At 38.5% G+C, this 21,181-nt stretch overlaps 1 protein-coding gene across 2 annotated transcripts in view; it reads right to left on the reverse strand.

The window, feature by feature from the left end:
• chrnb1 (cholinergic receptor, nicotinic, beta 1 (muscle)) overlaps positions 1-20,517 on the reverse strand; it is a 46,538-nt gene extending 26,021 nt beyond the window's left edge. For both annotated transcript variants that reach the window (XM_041778927.1, XM_041778928.1), the window contains exons 1-7: positions 20,289-20,517; positions 14,948-15,081; positions 7,702-7,746; positions 6,991-7,100; positions 1,294-1,402; positions 1,044-1,188; positions 744-929 (exon numbers count right to left, since the gene is read on the reverse strand). In XM_041778927.1, coding sequence (XP_041634861.1) covers positions 744-929; positions 1,044-1,188; positions 1,294-1,402; positions 6,991-7,100; positions 7,702-7,746; positions 14,948-15,081; positions 20,289-20,361 — 802 coding nt within the window. In that variant the 5' untranslated portion in view covers positions 20,362-20,517. The remainder of the gene's footprint in view (positions 1-743; positions 930-1,043; positions 1,189-1,293; positions 1,403-6,990; positions 7,101-7,701; positions 7,747-14,947; positions 15,082-20,288) is intronic.
• Between the last annotated feature and the right edge of the window lie 664 nt (positions 20,518-21,181).

Genomic DNA, 21,181 nt, shown 5'->3' on the forward strand with positions numbered 1-21,181 from the left:
AAGACTCCGTTCCCACAACAGTCAATATGACATCCTTCTCTTGTAAAGAAAAGGAGATGAGCAGCAGAAACCGCTCACGTACAACCCCAATTCCAAAAATGTTGGGGCACAAAATGTAAATAAACACAGAATACAGTTATTTGCAAATCTCATAAACCTGTATCTTATTCACAGTGGAGCACAAAGGACTTATCAGATGTTGAAACTGAAGCTGCATTGTCCATTAGGTTTTTTTCGGGAAATAAATGAAATATTCTAAAATTCTGACTGAATACAACTGCGCTTTGAATGTGTTTCTATTGAAGGGAAGTGTGATTAATATGCAAGAAGTCAGGAATCAGAAAGGGGGCAGATATTTTCACAGCATTGTAGAGGCCAGAAGAAGAGATTCTTTCAGAGAAATCTTGTTTGAACTCCTGAGTGTGATCAAAGTGCAGACTTATCCTGACTACAGTCAGAGTTTAACGGGCTCATTTCTACTTTTTTCATTTAGCAGTTTATTGATTTAGCAGTTCTTATGCAAATTAACTTTCTAATCTGAAATTGAATCCCTTTGTGGCAGTAATTGGACAAATATGTGATAGCCCAATTTAAGCTGATCTCACAAACACAAATAGAAAACAGTTGAAGCATTTTAGAGAGTAATAAAAGGTAGAATAAACCAGCTTTAAAGTGAGATGGTGATTATAAAACCAACCAGCCTTAAAGTTTTTTATGCTTTTTTTAAAATGTTGTGTAAATACCAGCATCAGGAGGCAGGTAGAAGTTGAAGATGGCGATGATGGTGATGAGGATGCAGGGGAGGATGATGTTCAACACATAGTAGAGAGGCTTCCTCTCGATGATGAGGTAGAAGGTCATATCCTCGTAGTTATCATCGTTCATGTTCTTTCTGCACGGCTTGTGTTTGATTATCCACTCGCCTCCCTCTGCAGATGGAATTTAGATTTAGACTTTTACATCACAAAGAGGGGGAATGTCGAGAAATAAAACTCTCATGTGACTGGTTTAAATATTCATGTGCTCTGTCATGCGTTCCTCACCGCTGTAAGCCTCGTCCAGGATGATCTCCTTGATTTCTTTGCCTTTTGAGTCCAGTGCATATTGAATATCGATCTCTGTGGAGTCGTACGTGTAGGAGCGAAACTGCATGGAGCAGTTCTGCCAGTCAAATGGAAAATATGTAACCTGGACGGTGGGAAAAAAACAAAAAAAGAAAGAGTCAGAGGGAAGCAGAAAACATTAAAGGGAAGTTTGGGAATAGTTCGAGTCTGTCTGTGGGTGAGTATTCACATGAACTCCACATGAGCTGAGGTAGAGCGCAGGAGGAGTCCAGGTCACCCTGCCATCACTGTAAGCCTGGATGTGGACGTTCAGGGCCACGTCAAACGTCCCGTCATTACTGCAAGTGAAAAAAGACAGAAAAATAAGATTGAAAATCTCTGTGAGGGGCTTCATTTTTGCGATGCTTTTGGTGCTATACAAATAAAGACTGATGATTAGTTGATCGCTTGCATGATGTGCAAGTATTTTAAACAACATTTCATCCTATCACTTTAAAGATATTTGCTGTGTACATCTCAAAAAAGATGAGTGTGATTTTATTTTTTGTGTGACACAGGCTGGGCACAAAAATCAGTGAGAAAGGGCAAGGGAAAAACTGGCAGAGTGGTTGGGGTGAGGGATGTGATGATCTTAGGTTGCAAAGAAACAACGTATTGACTGGAGGACACGACCTATTTGTGTATGTCTAGGCTCACTCACCCCTCTGCATTCTACGTCCTGACTGAGCAGGGTTTAATGGCTCAATTGTATCAAATCTTAAACTATGGACCTTAAAAAGAGCTCAAACTGGTCCACATGGAACTGTTTCATATTCGACTAAAGCAGTGTTACTCAACCCTGCTCAACCAAAGAGCCAAATTGTTGAAAAACACCTTTACAAGAGACACAATCTAAGAGGTGAAAAGTGGCAAAAATGTCTTATAGATGCAATAAAATAAGTTAAAGGTGACAAAAATGGTCCAATTGTGGCAAAAACATGGCAAAATAATGAGAGAAAAATGACTAAAATGGGCAAAATAGCATAGAATAGCATAATAGGGCAAAAAATAGAAAACAAGTGGTATTTAATGGCAAAAGGTAGCTTAAATGGGCAGAAAATTGCAAAAATGGGCAAAAAAAAGAGGAAAAAACTGGTATTTAATGGCAAAAGGTAGCTTAAATGGGCAGAAAATTGTGAAAAAGGGCAAAAATGTGATAAAATTGGCTACAAGAAGTTGCAAAAATGGGCAAGAAAAGAGGAAAAAACTGGTATTTAATGGCAAAAGGTAGCTTAAATGGGCAAAAAGAGGTGAAAAAATTGTGAAAAGGGGTAAAAATGGTCCAAATGTGGCAAAAAAATGAGAGAAAAGTTACTAAAATTGGCAAAAAGCAGTCAAGAGTGGTAAAATAGGGCAATAGGGTATTTCATGGCAAAAGGTAGCTTAAATGGGCAAAAAAAATGTGAAAAGGGGCAAAAATTTGATAAAAGTGGCTAAAAGAAGTTGTAAAAATAGGCAGAAAAAAAAGAGGAAACAAGTGGTACTTAAAAACAAAAGGCAGCTTAAATGGGCAAAAAGTGGCCAAAAAATGGTGAAAAAGGGCAAACATGAGAAAAGTGTCAAAAAGAAGTGGCAAAAATAAGCAAAAAGTAGAACAAAAGTGGTATTTAATAGCAACGGTAGCTTAACTGGGTGAAAAGTGGCAAAAATGGGATAAAATTGGCTATAAGAAGTTGCAAAAATGGGCAAAAGAAGAATGACAAGTGGTATTTATTGGCAAAAGGTAGCTTAAATGGGCAAAAAGGGGCAAAAAAATGAGATGAAAGTGGCTAAAAGAAGTTGTAAAAATGGGCAAAAAAGAGGAAACAAGTGGTATTTAATGGCAAAAGGTAGCTTAAATGAGCAAAAAGTGGTGAAAAAATGGTGAAAAGGGGTAAAAATGGTCCAAATGTGGCAAAAAATGAGAGAAAATGTACTAAAATTGGCAAAAAACAGTCAAGAGATAGGAAACAAGTGGTATTTCATGGCAAAAGGTAGCTTAAATGGGCAAAAAAATGTGAGAAGGGGCAAAAATTTGATAAAAGTGGCTAAAAGAAGTTGTAAAATTGGGCAAAAAAGAGGAAACAAGTGGTATTTAATGGCAAAGCGTAGCTTAAATGGGTGAAAAGTTGTGAAAAAATGGTGAAAAGAGGCAAAAATGGGATAAAAGTGGCAAAAATGGGGGAAAAGCTTCAAAAACAAGCGGCAAAAACTGACAAAAAATAGGAAAGAGAGGGGTACTTAATATCAAAAGGCAGCCTAAATTGGTGAAAAGTGGCCAAAAAATGGGCAAAAAGTAGGACAAAAGTGGTATTTAATTGCAACGGTAGCTTAACTGGGTGAAAAGTAGCAAAAAAAAAATGGGTGAAAATTGTGAAAAATGGTGAAAAAGTTTGACAATTAAAGCCTCCTGTATAAGTCTGGCAAACAAACTGATTACTGTGATTAATTTCTGAGGCCAAAGTTTCCCTTTTCTGAGCTTTTTGGAGGAATATTATTTCAAATTTAGACATAAAAGAGCCACAAATCATCACTCAAGAGCCACATGTTGAGTATGACTGGACTAAAGCATCAGTATGCAACAGTTATTTGCACCATCTTTCTCCCAAACTTACATTCTGGAGAAGAGACCAAACAGTGCAGTAAGCAAAGTGGAGCATGGCAGAGGCAGATCTTTCATTGCTTCACCAAGTCAATAACAATCCTCTGTGCCAATGTTAATTCTGGCAGCTCTTTTAAATACAGTCTTAATTTTGGTCTTTGAAATAAAATGGGTTTCGATTTTAGACACATTTTAGTCACTTTTAACCTTCTTGGTTTTAAGCCCTATTCGCACAGGATTAGCATTACCTAGGGAACTCTGGTAATTTGTAATAAGGGATGGTGTCGGCTTTTCTTCTGTCAAATATTTTGTCAAGTACAAATCCCAAAAACTTCTCTCTGGCTACACTGATGACTAAGCTGCATATGTGGTGTAACAGCAGCATCCCAGGTTTCCAGGTGTCCTGCTGGAGGAGCTCATCATTCCACCAATCACTGGACTTTTCTGAGTTTTGTGGTGTCCAAAAGAATACATCAAACTTTGGCGACTGCAGTATCCCACTATATTGCTTTAGCTGGCATGGATGAAACACGCTTTTAGGTGCTTCACTAATCTTGTATTTGATTGGTCGTTCATCTCATAACACTGAAGAAAACATCAAGCCAATTATTCACAGATTTAGCCGTCTGATGATGGGGCTTTTATGTCCCTGGCAGTTGAAGCTCGCATCCTTACTGTCGGCCCTCTCTAAACCTGATCGTATTGAAGGTGCTTCTGTGAAAATGACCAGCATTGATCATATACTTTTACAGGACGGGCGTGCCTTTGCATCTGTGTGTGTGTACATGATTGTGTGTATGACTGTGGTTCCAAGTGAGCAGTGCCATCATCTCAGTTTTCAAAGAGCCATACTGCTTAATTGCCTATAAAGTGTTGATAAATGGAGCAGAGGGATATTTACAGGGGTGTTAATGGGAGTGTGCAAGAGGGTGAGAGAAAAAGGGACAACACTCACTGTTAAGTATCTAAATTATGGAATTAAATACTGTTTCATAGAGTTTTTCATTCATAGAGACTGCAATGTCCTGTCCCATTTTTGCTGAATCTTTAACCAATAACACATCGTAATATTACGCCACAATCAGTTATGACCTCTATCATCAGGGTCAGTAACTGTCTTGTTTCCTCTTCTTAGCTTCATCTGTCTCTGTCCTCTTTTGTCTCTAGCTGTTGTGCATGTATCAAACTAAGATAGCACAGGCTAACATGGTTGCCTTTCCTTGGATGCCTTTCTCTGTCTTGAAAGTTACTGTGCTATTAAATCAAGGTGTAAAAGTAACACATTATTGCTTTAAATTATGATCTACACCTGTGGTTCCCAACCTGAAACTAACATTTTTTTTAAAACTTCATTTTTTTTCAACATTGTAAAGGCAAAAAAATTACAAGAAACCAAACTAAAAAAAAAGGTGGATTTCCACCTTTTGACTGTATAATCTTAGAAATACACAGCTTTGGTTCACGCAAATTTAAGACTGTTTAAATACAAAAAAAAAATCTCACATTATATGTTGGGATTTTGTCAATGAAAACAATTATAATTGATATGCACTTTTTCCAAGTGGGTCCAGGGCTTAGCTTTTATTAGATATGAGTGGGGAGAGCCCAGAGGAAAAAAAGGTTTGGAACCAATGATCTACACAGTATTTGGCCACACCTGTTAATTATCTTAATTCAGAAGTTTCATCAGATTGATTGCATCAGATAAATTTTATTTAATCCATGCAGTCTGCCGTTGCAAACGTGCGTAATTCAACATGGGTTTTTCTGAGGAGCTCAGTGACTTCAACTGTGGTACTGTGATGGACGCTGCCTCTGCAATAAGATGGTTCGTGAAATTTCCTCCCTGCTATTCCACAGATATTCCACAGTCCACTGTGAGTAATGCTGGTAAAAAGCAGAGGTGTTTAGGAACAGCTGGACCGAAGCCACAAAGTAGAGGACCACATAAAAACCACAGGACAGGGCAAACAACTGCTAAGGTGCATTGTGCGTAAAAGTCACCAACACTCTGCAGAGTGAACTACCACTTAGTGTAGGGCTGGGCAAAAAATCGACTGAACTGATTAAATGGGTTTTCAGAAAATTGAGATTTTAAAGATTGAAAATGGAGATTTTCTCTTTAACTTTACTCCAGTAAAACCAAAAGTAAAAGCTACTGTCAGGAGCTTCAAGTTCATGCTGGTTTTGGCAACCTCATAAACAAAAGAGTTTTTATTTATTTTTTATTTTTTTGTAGAATCATTCAAACCAAACTTCTGAATGATAGAACATCACCTTCCCTTAACCTCCTGAGTACTGAGCTTTTGTTGAAATGCATTTTAAGTTTCTCCCACTTATTTGGGATAATTTGGACCTAAGGGTAAAAGTTCAGCCTTGTCTTTGAACAGGAATTGATTTTGATCAAAAATGAAGTTCAATACCAATAAAATTTCCCTAAAATTTAAAAGAAATTGGCTAAAATTTCCATTACAAAAACTCTTAAACATATTTTTAAATTGTCTCATATAAAAGCCCTTCAAATAACCCCCAGATGTTTCAATGAAACATTATCATTAAAGCCTAAATTTGATTAAAAAAAAAATAGACAAAATAAACGCTACTTAAATTTCTGAAAATTAAAAAAAAATCCCCAAAATGTACAAATACGTTTTCCATGATTTCATGAAAAATTATGGAAGACTCCTCCAAACATGCCAACAAATTCCCTGAAAATCCCATTAAATTCTATAAATATCCCATTCAATTTTCCAAAATTAAAAAAATAATTTCTCAAGTTTGTGTGAGCACATCTAAAAATTTTAAAGAGAATTTTCCCAGAGGAACTGAAATAAAAAATCCCCAAAATGACAAAACATTTCCCAAATTAACACAAAAATGACTGTAAAAAAAAAAAAAAAAAAAAAAAAATCTCAAAGATTTACATGCAAATACTCACTGCAAAAACACTTCCCATGAAACTCTCAAAATTACACAATCATCCCAAATTTTCCATGAAAATACTTAAAAATCTGATAGCAAATTCTCCCAGTATTTCTAGTGAATTAACTTTAACTTGAAGGGAGAGTCCAAACAGTGTTCTTAAAAAAAGTAGAAATTATTACCGTTTAGCAGGAAAGCCAGAATGTAGTGTCCTCATATGTGCGTGCAGGGTCCACATATGAGGACCAACCTGAGTGATTCTGGTTTTATCCAAGTATTCTCAGCCCCCATTACACTGCCAGTGGTAAACAGTGGGTAATTTCATGTCAAAGTTTTCCACCTAGGCACGTCTCAGAGTAACTCAGGTGCAGTCCTTATGCTTACTTGTTTATGAGGACTATGTCAGGTCGCCAGACCTTCCCAGAAGGGATTCTGAGCACCTCAATCCCATCATAATCCTTGGGTTTCCATCTCAACCGATAGTCCGTCCATTCCTGTGGAAACATAGACGTGTTAGAGTTGTGGTTCAGGGAGAGTAAAACAAACACACAAGGAAAGGCAGGGAGGAAGATAATGGAGAATGACAGAAGGAGGAAACTTTGCATTTACAAATGTAACTAATTTGTCATTTCATCTGTTTATTTGTCACCTCCCCAACGCTGTAATTAAATTCCACAGGGACGATTCCCCCGTGCATTTGTCCTTGCATAACAAAACACAATTTGCATATTTTTTCATTTTGCATCTAGTCTGTATTATTATGACTACTCCAAGTGCCCCCCCCCCCTTTTTCCTTTTTGTCTTAGCACTGAGCTGCACATGAAGCAGGAGGTCTGATGCATTTCTTTTCAGAGGAGCTGGAGTCATGGCTGACTTGGTTTAAATGATATGAAAATGTAATAAGGTGTTTAATTATTGAAGACTGTGTTTGGGGCTTCCCTTTGAGCAACTTTAGTGAAGCAACAAGCCACTGACTGATCACTCACAAGGAGTTTATCCCTGCTGCTTACTAAACCTCAAACTGTCGCCTCAGTGGAGTCAAGGAAAAACTGATACGGAGGTTAGTGAGGGAGGCGTTCACCAAGATGTACTTACCAGATTCATGACGACAATTGTGCTCATTTCTTCATTTTTCATATTCTGGAAGAAAAACAGAAAAGTGTTACTTGTGTGCTTACAAATTAGTGTTTTCATCAGTAAGTGCAGCTGTTTTTCTCTATTTGCCTTTTTAATCATATATTGAATGCAAACCCTAACCAAATATCACGGCTGAAATTGACCTGCACTTTTAGTTTAACAGTTGAAACTCTTTTGTAAGGATTGGGAATACTTATTTAAGAGAAAGCCCATGTTGTATTTAAATATAAAAAGTAAAATAACAGAGTTTCCAAAGGATTTGGGAGTAGAGAACATTTGATTCAGTGGTGTATACCATATGAGAAAAAATGTATAACATTGTTCAGTTCCATAAGCATAGTTACTGCTGTTATGCTGATGATATTCAGACATCCCCTCTGTGATCTAAAGATGGTGCCATGACTGCCATTCTGTCCTACCTACCTGGCCAACATGAATCTTATATGTCCGATAACTTTCAGAGTCTCAGTGACTCCAAATCAGAAGTCAGCTATCTAAAGCAGGGGTGTCAAACTCAACCACAGAAGGGGCCGGATTCTGGCTGAAGGTCTAACCTGAGGGCCTAACAGGGTCCACATTAACCAAACAGTTGACCTCATTTTCACCAGTAATACATTATGGGTTTTAAGTTAAAAGGCTCATAAAAGACAAAAAAGTCAAACGTATTTGTTCAACAGGTCAAAACACAAAATCAGATGTTAAAATGAAGTTTTGAAAAGGCAAATACATTAAAAAGAAAGTCACAATCATGTTTATAAGGTGAATATGACTTAAATTTTAAAATGGCGCACTTAATAGGTCAACATTTGAGAAAAAGGTTAAAAATAATGAATTGAAAATGTCAAATGATTGGATAAAAAAATTAAAATTATAAATTGAAAAGGTCAAAATATGAGATAAAACATGCAAACAATAAATGGACCAATTCTAAATAAGAGAAAAAGTCAAAATTATACATTTTAAAGGTCAAAATATGAGACAAAATGTCAAAATTTTAGATTGAAAATGTCAAAATTATTAGATAAAGTCAAAATATTAAATTAAAAAGCTCAAAATATGCAATAAAAAGTAAAAATGATAAATTGAAAATGTCAAAATATGACCAAAAAATGTTAAAATAATCAATTAAAAATGGCCAAAGTACAAGATAAAAAGTAAAAATAACAAATATAAAAGGTTAAAATATGGTATAAAAGTCCAAATAGTAGATTGAAGTCATATGGTTGCAATGCAAAATTGAAAAAATGAACAGAATACACAAATATTTTTCTTTTCCCACAATTCTTTTTATCTTATTCTTTTTACCTTATTTTTTCACATTTTTATGACTTAAGGATATTTGACATCATCAAGGTTAAGTTAACATTTTTATACTGGAGGAAATCTGCAGACCTTATATTTTAGGGCCAGTTTTAATAAGAATAAGATATGATTCTGCGAGCTGGATGTAACTGTACCACGGGCCAGACTTGGCCCCCGGGCCTTGAGTTTGACACCCCTGATCTAAAACATATAAATCACCTTATAGCTGTTTTGGGTCCCTTTGTTGCCGTGTCACTACAAGTGTTATTATTCAAACTACATTAGGAGCTCCAGCTACATTACATGTTTGAAGGACAGCCCCTACTCGATTGTAATTTAAAGCCAGCGGGCTGAACAGCTGATTAAACTGAGTGGACACAGTTGGACTCACACCAGATACTTCCAGGACAAAGTTCATGATGTAAGATTTGGTCAGGATGTTTGTCTGGATGTTTACATATCCAGTACGTGGGTCTGTGGACGTGTGCGCAGTGTAATGTTTGTGTCTTTGTGTGTGTGAATATGAAGGCGGAGCTTCTCTGAGCCTGTTCTGCTATTTAAAACACTTGGAGGAATGTGAGGGAGACAGCTGAGGCAGGGTAAGAGAGAGGGGGGTGGAGGACTGTCTCTGTCCCCGTCACAAATGTACTCACAGATGCCCATGTCATCACTAACTCATTCTTCCTGTAACCGTCTGAGTCAGGGGGGCCTGACTGATCAGCAACCCATCTTTATCTGCCTGTTTATATAAGAAAGCACATTTGGTTCAGCAGATAATCCTAATATGATACCTGGTCACCTGTGGATACGCTGGCAGAGAGAGCCACTGTATGTTTGCTGTAGGGGCAGACCAGATTGAATCAGATGTCTTTGGTTATTTTGATTATCATTAAAACCTATGAAACAGTTCAACGTTTACTCAACAATGACAGTGAAGCTGTGTCCTGCTGTGAGTTAAGAACTTCCCATCTCTGATTTGTCCCCAGAAATAAAAATAGAGTATTACTAAACTTTTCATGATCATAGATCACATTACAATGGACAGTGTGTTCATGTGATTATAAGCACTTTAAATGGTGAGTCCTTTAGCCATCATTCTTTTTTCACACACCTAGTCACCACCCACTGAAAACTGCTCCGTGACCCACTTTTGGGTCCCTACCCACCAGTTGAGAACCACTATAGGCCTCATTTGTACAACATTTTGCTTCATTTTCCTTTTTTGTTTCCAAAAAGTCCCACGTTCAGACGGCAACGTTTTCAAAACGATCTCCGATCACACGAGACTGCAGGAAACACCAAAAACGATGTAGTACACATGCCAGGCCAGAAGATGGCGGTGTGATTTTCGTGCCTGCACCAGATTCTGACTCGACCCATTCACCCTCCGCTGATCCAAGTGATGGTGAAGTAAATCAACGCTTTGTTGGAGAAGTACAGTTAAACTCAAAAGAGCAATAGGGGCACAAACAGTACACTGGTGTCGGCACTGGGGATATAACACTGGGGGTGTTTTGAAAAACTTCCACTCTGGAGCCTGTTTCCAAAAAGTTCCGTTTTCAGGCACCAAGACGCTGTTGCCGTGTAAACGGACAGCCAAAACACTACAAAACTTTTGCGTTTTCACTTGAAAACGTCGTGTAAACAGGGCAATAATGTAGTTTTCTTTTCATTTCTAGAACTTTCTCTATATGGTAGAAAAAATAAAACAGAAATAATTGTTTGTAGCAGCCCTAAAGCGAAGCGCCTAGAAGGAGAAGGGATTAGTGATAGCTCAATTAAAGGGACACCAGGGCTAATTCTGGTAGCCTGGGATACCGTAGCACCCAACCTTTCTGCAGCCTTGTTGCGTTGCTCCTTGGGTGGTTTTTGTACCGCTTTGTTAAACAAAACAAAGCTTCTCATTGACTGAATAAGGATGACTTTTGTGGTCCTTTATCTGGTCACGCTGCCACCTTCAGGGACGCCCAGTACACTACAACTCTAAGTAGACTGAACAAACAGTGAAACCATCCATGCAGCAGTGCAGAGAGCACTCTCCCTCATGGATCCATACATTATCATCAACAGCAGGAAAAGGTGAACAGGGCATCCATAGATAGAGGTCCCTTAATGTTGGGGGATGGTAATAACAACACTGCAGCTCAGTAGTTCTCGGCAGAAGAGGGGCTGAGCATTCAAGTGGGTCAGTTTTCAAGATCGTTCCACTCCACAACTTATCGGCCCCCGTGTGACTCACTCTCCAGAGAGAGGCTGACCTTGAGTGGTGGCGTAAGGAGCATGCTCAGTGTAGCTGTGTATGCAAATGTGACAATAAGCATGTGTGCGTGTGTGTGTGCATGCATGTGCTGCAGAGAGAAAGTCAAGGGGACGCAGATAAACCTGGTTAGTAGAAGGACTTACAAACAGCATTTCCCAGAAGCACTTCACAAAAGTTGCATGACTTTTTGTTTTTGCTTAGTAGCCCAAAACAGACTTCAGGCACAGGTTCCTCCTGGATACATAGAATTAAAAACCAGCGCCACATTTTGTGCCACATTTCATGCTAAATTTTGTCATCCTGTCATGTGGGACTTGTGGGAGTATGCCGGTCCTCAGCATGGGGGTGCTTAAAGCTTTCATGGAGACATCTGTCTGTAGAAAACAGACTGGATTTTTAAATATGTATCTATCAGAGGCAGAGCGTGCTCCGGAGGCACAGGAGCTTCAGATGTTACAGCAATGAAACCCAGAGAAATGTCAGTAAAATGTCAAGCAATGAAAGAGGAGGATCATGGGAGTTTCCTGTGTCCCAGAAGGTTTAGTGTCCTGACAGTCACATAAAACCAAAAAAAAAAAAATCTCATTCTGAAGGCTCACATAAACTAACCTACTTATGGTACAACGCATTTGTTTCATAGCCTCCAAAGGGTGAAGTCAGCCTAAAAACTCGAAACACCAACTTTTGTAGAGCATAATAAACAAATAATAAGTTTGCAACTAACCTCACATTGTCTTGGGCAAAATAGAGTCAAAGATTCCACCATTTTTTGAATTTTCAGAACATAAAGTACATTTTACAGTAAACATTTTTGTATGATTACCTGCTGGGCCTCTCCCCTAAATGTTGAAAATGAGGTTCATCTGTAAGAAGACCCTGATATCCTTGTATTTTGTCAGTCCATCCTCTCCATTTTTTAAGCAACATCACTGACTGTTCAAAAGTAATGCAGGAGAAACTGCAGGCAAGGATCTAAAATTTACAAAACAAGGCTCATAATGTCCCCTAAGAGTTGAAACAAGGTTTTTACCAGAGGCAAAATGATCCCTGCAAAGGTCCCCTCAACTTCAAACCAAATGAGCCTGTGATGTTAGCAGAAATCAGGAGGGTGCACCACAAAATAAGCTCAGCACGCCCAGGTGCACGTAACATGAGATATATCTCTGCTGATTAAGGCTTTCTGGTTTAAACATTAGTGCCTGTGTTTTAAAGCTCAGATCTGCATCAGAGGACATTTCAGACTCTTGTATGCTAATATATTAGGGGTGTGTATTGGCAAGAATCTGGCGATACGGTACCTTAGCAATACAGGGGTGCCGATATACAGTGCTTAACAAATCTATTAGACCACCTGTCATATTTGTCTCAAAGACCATCCAGCATCATGAAGTGCTTTAATGCGGACTCTTTCATTTTCACTGAGCTCTCCACATTTTACCATTTTGAACTGGAATGAGGAATTTCAAACTGAATTCACCCAAATTTGAGCTCACTGGGCTTCTCTGAGAAGTCATAAATAATTCAAGCATAACATTCAACCAATGCAAGTAAATAATTGTAATTTGACATATTATTCAGGAAATATTATTGTGCTTTACCATTTTTTCAGTTTTTTTTTGTAAATTAGTAAATTTGAAAATTCATGGATAACAATAATAGCTATATTTTAGCATTAAAAATATTGTTTTGGTTAAAGAGCTTCTACATATTGGTGTAGGGCAGCTGTGGCATAAACCTTACTTTAGTTAGGGTTAGGGTGGTCTATTAAATTTGTTAAGCACTGTAGATACATTGGGATATATTGTGATACTATGAGCAAGGCAATTTATTGCGATATTTTTGTAATTAAACACATATATACAAGTCTTAGGGTGCTTTCATATTAGGTCGATTGATTTGAGCCATGCTGCTGCACGATTCCTCCCCCTCCCCCTTCCCCCGTGGTCCTTCTTTCAAAATAGCATCATCAAATCCTGCTCGGGCCCACTTGCATGTGAACTTAGTCTGTACAACAGGTGGCAGTACGCATATAACGTTCATGTTTTAACTCGGCTGAAAAGTCCATCTTGCTAACACGGATGGATTTAAAATCACTTTTTAAGATGCCAACAACCTTGCTCTTCATATAAAAGACAGAAAAGTGGTGCTTATAAAAACAGCTGATGGAGAATTTTGCAACAGGTCAGTCCCATGACTGGGTATGAAAGACACATTTTAGAGAAGCAGTTTCTCAGCTGTAAAGATGAACAGAGGTCCACCAATCTGAGATAGCTGTGTCTCAAACTTGTGGAACAATTTTAGAAAAATGTTCAACGTAAAATGTGAAGATTTTGAATATTCCACCATTTATAGTCCATAATAACATCACAAGATTCAGAGAATCTGGGGAAATATCAATGCAAGGGATAATGTTAAAAGTCAACTTTGGATGCTTGTGATCTTCAGGCCCTAGTATGGTTCACAATAAAAGCGTTTCAGAAAAATAACAGGCGCGGGCTTTTATTTTGAAGAGCTTGACAGAAGTATTGTGTTTAGCATTGAGTTAGCTTAGCTTCGGCTGCCGTACTGGAGAATACGGCTAGTTTACAGCAGCTTTTCTGACCTCATTTAACATCCTAGCCTGGATCTTGGACTCACTGTGGACTTAGAAAAGAAAGTCATAAGTTAAAATAGACTTTAAAATGTTTTTTTATGCCGTTGTAAGAGGAAGAACTGCAGTGCTGGCCTCTGAGACCAGCAAAAGCAGCACTTAGCTTGTGTTAAAGCCCCAGGGAGACTGATAGAGACGGCACACTGACTTAGTTGTGGTACAGCCGTCAGACTTTAAGAGGAAAACACGTGTTTTTGCCTGCTAACTCACTCTGAGGCCAATACGATGACGTCATTAACAAGCGTTATTACGATTGGTCGGTAGAGTCCAAATCTCTATCATATACCGTGCAACCCTAGTGTTAATCATGTGTTATTGTCCCTTTAAGCAGACTTAAGTTAAGCCACTGTAACATCCTGCAGCCACAGTGATATAAAATAATCCACCACTGCTCCTAATGTCCCATTCTACTTTGAAGAACTTGCAGACAGTGGATGAGTCAAAAGTCATTTGCACCTTCTAATTTCAAATATTTCACTCCTTACCGTGCCCTTATTTTCTCTACAGTCCATGACAACTTCCCTTTTTCTGTGGTAAACATTAAAATTGTTGAGTTACCTAAACTTTCTTCTTTCAAAACAAAAAGAGGTCTGTACGCAAAGAGGAAGTAAATTATCATTCAATTAGTAAAGCATAAAAAAATTCAAAACAAGTCTTTTTTAAATGCAAAATACTGAACCTTCAAAATGTGAGATTTATCACAATTATGAAAATCAATGCTCTAGTTTTAACTAATTTCTATGTTTGCTTGCAGTTGTAAGGTGAAGTAAATTTGCTCTGTTTTCAGGAGATGCAGAATGAAAACGTTGGTTGCCACAGCTCGACGCAAGCCAATGTTAGCCATATTTGCCCTGCAGGCCTCCATGTAGGTCACGTTAAAACTGCAAAGTTAATTCTATTTCAATGGCAATTGACTTTCCATTGCTATGCATTTTGCTTACTGTCTAGTTGTGTATGTTAATTTTTAAAGGTGATATGGTCCCATGACTCACCAGTCCAACAAAAGAGGAGAGGACCATACCCACACGGACCACCACCCTCTTTTCAGGGCTCTCTGCCGGCCGCACCTTGCTGTTGTATTTTGAAAAGAGCGTCTTCATCAGGGTGTTCTCGGCATCAGATGCACCTGTAATACATAAAGAGAGGGCTTTTATGATGGGCTAAGTAAAAACTTCTATCCAAACAGGTCTGGCAGTTCTTTTTAATTATTCAGTCAAATTTGGCAGAATCTACATCACTCATTCATTATGAGTAGCTACAGAAGCCTTGGTGTCAGGGACTTTAATTCTAACTTTCTACCTACTTCACTGCTCATTATTCAAACCCAAACACTTTTAAGTAAAGTTTCTGCTGGGTGCTCTTTGCAAACCCATCATACTGATGACACGTGGGGCTGAGGCTTACTGACTGGCAGCCGAGGTGTGCTGTGCATTTAGATCCGAGCAACAATGAGCCCTCTAGCTCAGTGGCTGAGTCAATAGTGCACAGTGAGCAGATGCTTCCCAGAATGACTTAAAACAGGAGGATGTGTCACCCAGCAGGGGATAGCAAGATTGGTTTTGGTTTGGTTACATAATAGAAGGAATCAAATGTCTAGATTTCCTCACTGTTTTTAAAAAAAAGACCAAAAAAATTTAAATGTAAAGGCTACATATGAAGCTATTTCAAATAAGACAAGAATCTTCACTTCAGAAACCTTTTTGCAGAAAAGTATTTAATAAGGTTAATTGAGTACATTTATGCAAAAAAGATATATATGAGTAATGTAGTAAATTTCACTTCATCTTTACAGATTCAAAAAATACAGAATGCATCAACATGCATATAAAAGCAACACACATTTGATCCTAAATGCCATTTAACTAGCTGCAGGCTACATCAGTGGATGTGATAAAAGGCCTATAAAGATAGGAGTCTACCGACACCTAAACTATTACGCTCCACTGCATATTCAGTTTTACTTCCACCGATTTTTCTCCACAGTACTGGAAGGTTAAAAGCATTTATAATCAGCAGCTCCAGTGACGCGGCATTCATCACATTTGGCATAGCTGTAGGCCTGGCAGGATCTGACCTGACAGGAATAAATGACAGCGATCACCAAGCAAGGCACCCCCATTAGCCAGGCACAGGGAAGCATGGCTGCTGATGGGCCAGGCCGGGAGGTTTCTGTAAATAGCTGGAGCATCTTTACCCTCAGACTAGCTGGTAAATAAGTCAGAATAAAGTGCAGAGAGATCTAAGGAGGTAAGACCGGGTTAATGGTAAGTATTGAGAATGTAAAGGATGCTCATACTTACAGCTGTAAAATACAAATAAAAAGGCATTTGTAAGCTTTGCTCCTCTGTCTTCACTTTGATAAAGCACCCATAAAGAATTTTGAAAAGGCACAGTTCTTTATGACATGATAACTTCTCCAAGTACAAGCGAGTCACTCCCTGAGAAGTGATAAACACAATTTTAAAGCTGACAATGACGGGAGTAAAGTTTAATACGAGCCATATCTTTCTCTGTGTGCTGTTTCTTCTGCAGGAACCGGTGGTCTGAGATTAAATCTACAGCTGGAGACAAGAAAGGCACTGATCTCTCTAAAGAAACCACCACTCAACTGATGATGATTGTTTATGGTTTCTCATGGTCTTTCTGTATTTTTAAGTCTATCCAACAAAATGCAGAACCTTATTTTCCTGTCTTACCTTAAACTTTTTTTGTTTGTACCTGCTTCAACTATGTCAGCCTTTGTATTGCAAGACTGAAAGAATAACTTAGAAGTGACACATTTCAACTCAAGACAAGGCTCTGTTTGTCTCAAAGTGGCGCTGCAAGTGCCCTTATGCCCCCTGTCACAGCATCAACTCCTGTGGCCTATTCAATTCACGGGTCGGCTAATTATTTGTATTAAGTCCCTTTATCATCTCATTAATAACACATACACACAGCGTCAGTCTGTTACAGACAGATAGAGAGCACTGACGAGAGAAGATGTCTCCTGGTCATTAAGCCCTGACCTTCAGACTCTTTCCCTTCACCTTGGTAAATAAACTTTGCATGCTGTCTGATGTGGCTGTAAACTATACAGCACAGGCTGGGACAAGTGGTCCTGTTTACAGTTATCAGTATGAATTAATACAAGCTATTCTGGTGCAACAAAATGAGGTTAAAAATAATCAATAGTGCTTCATAAAGCTTGTGCTAATATCTACGATCATTCAGACTTTAGGGGTGCAATAAGGAACATGTCACTGATTCAACTGATCTAGAGACAAAGTGAAGTTGTTGTTGATATTTTTGACCTGAGGGGCATGGGTGTAATTTCTTTGACTGCAGCCCTGTAAGTTATTGTGAAGACCCATCCCTGGAAGCTAGCTTGCAAAAAAACTTGTTTTACTCAGGTTAGCAATGCTAGCTTTTGGCAGGCAGGAAAATTTGCAGTTATGTTTTTTTATACACATAGCAGGGTTAGCGAGGTTAGCATGTTTTGATGCAGGAAAATGCTTTTTGCTTGTTTCTACGCTGGAAAAAAAAAATCATGTCTCTTAGGGTCACACTGATGATTTTACACAAATGCTTGTAGATGCACGATAGACTGTAGTACAGTGTTAATTTCGGCAGCCATTTTTTAATTTAAGATTTAGTTTTAGTCCTTAAATGCATTTTAGTTTTAGGGTGCTTTCACATTAGGCCCAGTTGTTTTGAACCATGCCGCGGTGCGATTCCTCCAAGGTTATTATAGTTAACCAAAACTAACTAAATAACAAAAACTAAAATTCAAAAATCATTTTAGTTAACTGAAACTAAATAAAAACAAAGCTTTAACACAAAAATGAAAACTAACTAAAACTGTATAGTGTGCTTACACAAGTAACTAAAAAAAAAAAAAAATGGAGAAAAAATATCCTTAGTTTTAGTCTTTGGCACAACCATACTGACTGGCACCTATACCCAAGTCTAGGGAGTGTAAAATTGCTTGATCTGATTAGTTAAGACTTCACATAGTGGTAGTTTTATGTCTGGAGTTGTATTCAAACACCATCTTTAAAAAAATAAATGCTAAGTGAAGAGTAGCCTGTTTCAATATGTCTTTAAATATGTATTACGCTCACTCAGCCCTGACATCTAGCCGTAAAAAAACTAAAACTAACACTAAAACTAATAAAAACTAAACTAAAATGAAGTATTTTTTGCAAAATAAAAACTAAACTAAACTAACAAACCAGCATTCAAAACTAATAAAAACTAAACTGAAATTAAACACAGAAAGTGAAAACAAAAAAAAGTAGAAACTAATGAAAAATCCAAAACTACTGGATTCCTCCCCCTCCCCCCCGCTGGCTTCCTTTCACACTAGCAACATCGACCTGTGCCCTGGCCCACTTGTGTCTGTACTCAGTCTGAAACAGCAGGTGGCAGTATGCACGTAGATAGATTACAACCCCAACAAGGAGGAGAGAGAAGAAGAAGCTACCATGGCAACCACTGGGGTCATGACCTGCGCGAAGATTGTTTTTGTTTTGGCAAAAAGTCCATCCTGCAGCCGTGGATGATTTAAAATCACTTTTAAGATGCCAGCAACATCACTCTTCATATCTGCACGTCTACTACAGCTCAGAGGATTAAATGGGCTCACGCTGTGCAGATGCAGCGGTTTTTGAGGTGACAGGAGACTTTATTGTCTTTGCATCTCCTCTCACTGACTCCAACTTGTGTCCATCTGTAAGGTGAGTCACAACCGACTATTTATTGACTGGATTCTGATGATTTCTGTGCTTTATTGAGGGAAAATGTGAACAAACTGCCGTGCTGTGGAAAGAAGGTTAGTTTTTACGATGGAGTCATAAAGCTGATATGAGGGTGCGGTTGCATTCACATCTCATCCGAACCGTGCCAGAGTCCACTTGAATCATGCCTGAGACCACCTCCCCAAGTTGGCCCGGGCCCGGGTGTGGTTCATTTGCATTCACACTAACCAAAACGAACTGGCCTTCAGGCTCAAGTGCACCCGGATCCAGGACTGGGCCCCCAGTGTGAAAGCTGCCTTAGTCACATTTTAGCCATTTCTGTCCTTTTTACTGTCAGTCTAGTTAAAGTTGACGAAAACTCAAAACATTTTAGTCTAGTTTTAGTCCATCAAAGTCCTCACATTTTAGTCTTTACTTTTCATCCAGTCACTTATTGCCTAAATCTGGTACAAAATCGTGGTAGTGTGTTCTCTGCACCCTGCCAAACCTGGGGTCCCTGCTTTCTACAGCTGAGAGGCAGAAGAGATACTGATGCATTATTTTTTGACAGATTTACCCACAGTTGAGAAATACCACAGATTTTAAATTTCTGACTAAAACTACATTACATTTTAGTCAGTTTTATCACAGATCTATTTTTCTTAGTCTTATTCTAGTTTTTGTCATAGAAAAAAGGCTGTCAACGAATAGTTTTAGTCATAGTTTAGTTTAGACAAAATCAACACTGCTGTAGTAAATACTAGAAGTCTGAGTGCTGTCAACCGTTTGCTTTAGAGGGCTACTTGTGGACTGCCATGAAATTAACTTAGTATGTTAAACGCTTCAAGTAAATAAATGTGAACTCACATCACCCCATGTCCATGTGTCCTGTACCAAAATTCAAAGTTCTTTATTTATTTCTAAATAAAATGTCCGCATTATGTTTTAAAAATACAACTAATAAAAAACATCAAAACAATGAAATAAACATCTCTAATGGACTCCCAAAGGTTAACATTAGCTACATAGCACGTCACATGCAGTGAGTATGTGACTCTTCTGTTGTTAGCCTTACGTTCAAAGCCCTGCTGTGTTTCAGTCCAGTCTCAAACAGTGCCAGGAGTAAAACACTGGTAGAAGCCTTCATGGTAGTTCACAAAATCATAGTTGATTGGCTAGCAAACACTAGCATGTTAGTAAGTCACAGAGAGATAGTGATAACATTAGCATGTAGCTGAAAAGACTCAGGATGGATGCCATGGCTGTGATTCTAATATTCTCAACTGTTTCTTACAAGACTCTGAATGTGTTCCAGACTGCTTTGTCAACAATATTAGAACAGTTTTCTGTCACAGCTAATGCAGTTTTATTAATGATGCTGCAGGGATGTTTCACACATAAATGCTTAAGCAATATTAGCATTGTAAAAGCAGTGAGTAGCATATGATTTGTCTGAAAATTCCTTTACATTAGCCACACTTGTAATCCCAAGCTTTATGGGTAATTTCACTCCACCATTTTAAATTACACAGCACATTTAATGTTCCCATAATAGTGGCCAGTATGATTGCCACAGCTCTACTACATGGGAATATTGTGCTAGCTTGTGCCTTACCTCCCAGGGTGCTCAGGCTACATAGGCAACATGCCAGCAGTAGCAGATCCAGGCTTTTCATGGCGACCCCCATGAATCCAAAACCAGTCTCTCCTCTTCAAACCAGCTTCTCTGTGATTAATCCAGTCAGGTTATTCTTCTTTTTCTTTCCCACTGCAGCTCACTGGAACTTCTGACTCTAAGTTTTGGTCTGTTCACTTTGGACTGTTGTTGTCTGTCAGTCAGGCCGGCCGGCCAACTGCTGTCTGCTCCAATTACATCCCAGGGGGGAGAGGAGGGTGTGTGTCACAGTCCACCCCGGTCAGCCCTCTACATCACAGCATGTTCTTAAACTAAGGCCCAGCTATCCAAGGCTCCTGCTGGGTGCCAGGTAGGTCCTTAAAAAGAAGAGGAGGTTAAGGTGAATTAAAGGGAAGGCCTTTGGCCTCGGTTGTTCAATCAGAAACTAAGGCACATTTCTATTAGAGCACGGGTGTCAAACCCAAGGCCCAGGGGCCAAATCTGGCCGGTGGAACAATTATATCCGGCCCACAAGATCATATCACATTTGTATAATAACTGGCCCCCCAGTATGAGGTCTGCAGATTTCCTCCAGTATAAAAATGTAAACTTCAACCTGATTTTTTTAAATATCCTTGTTAAACCATAAAAATCAGAAAAAGTTAAGAGTAAAAAAGATTTCATAAAAAGTCAAGAATGTGGGGAAGGAAATTAATTTGTGTTTTACTTCATATTTGCAAATTTGCATATCAAGATTACAGTTTAAACTTATGATTTTAACTTTTTATTTCATGGTTTGACCTTTTCAACTCCTACTTTGGACTTTATGTCACATTTTTATCTTTTAGAGTCCCAATTTTGAATTTTAAGTCATATTTTGACCTTTTAAACTC

Source organism: Cheilinus undulatus, linkage group 22 (assembly GCF_018320785.1).
Source record: "Cheilinus undulatus linkage group 22, ASM1832078v1, whole genome shotgun sequence".
NCBI lineage: Eukaryota > Metazoa > Chordata > Actinopteri > Labriformes > Labridae > Cheilinus > Cheilinus undulatus.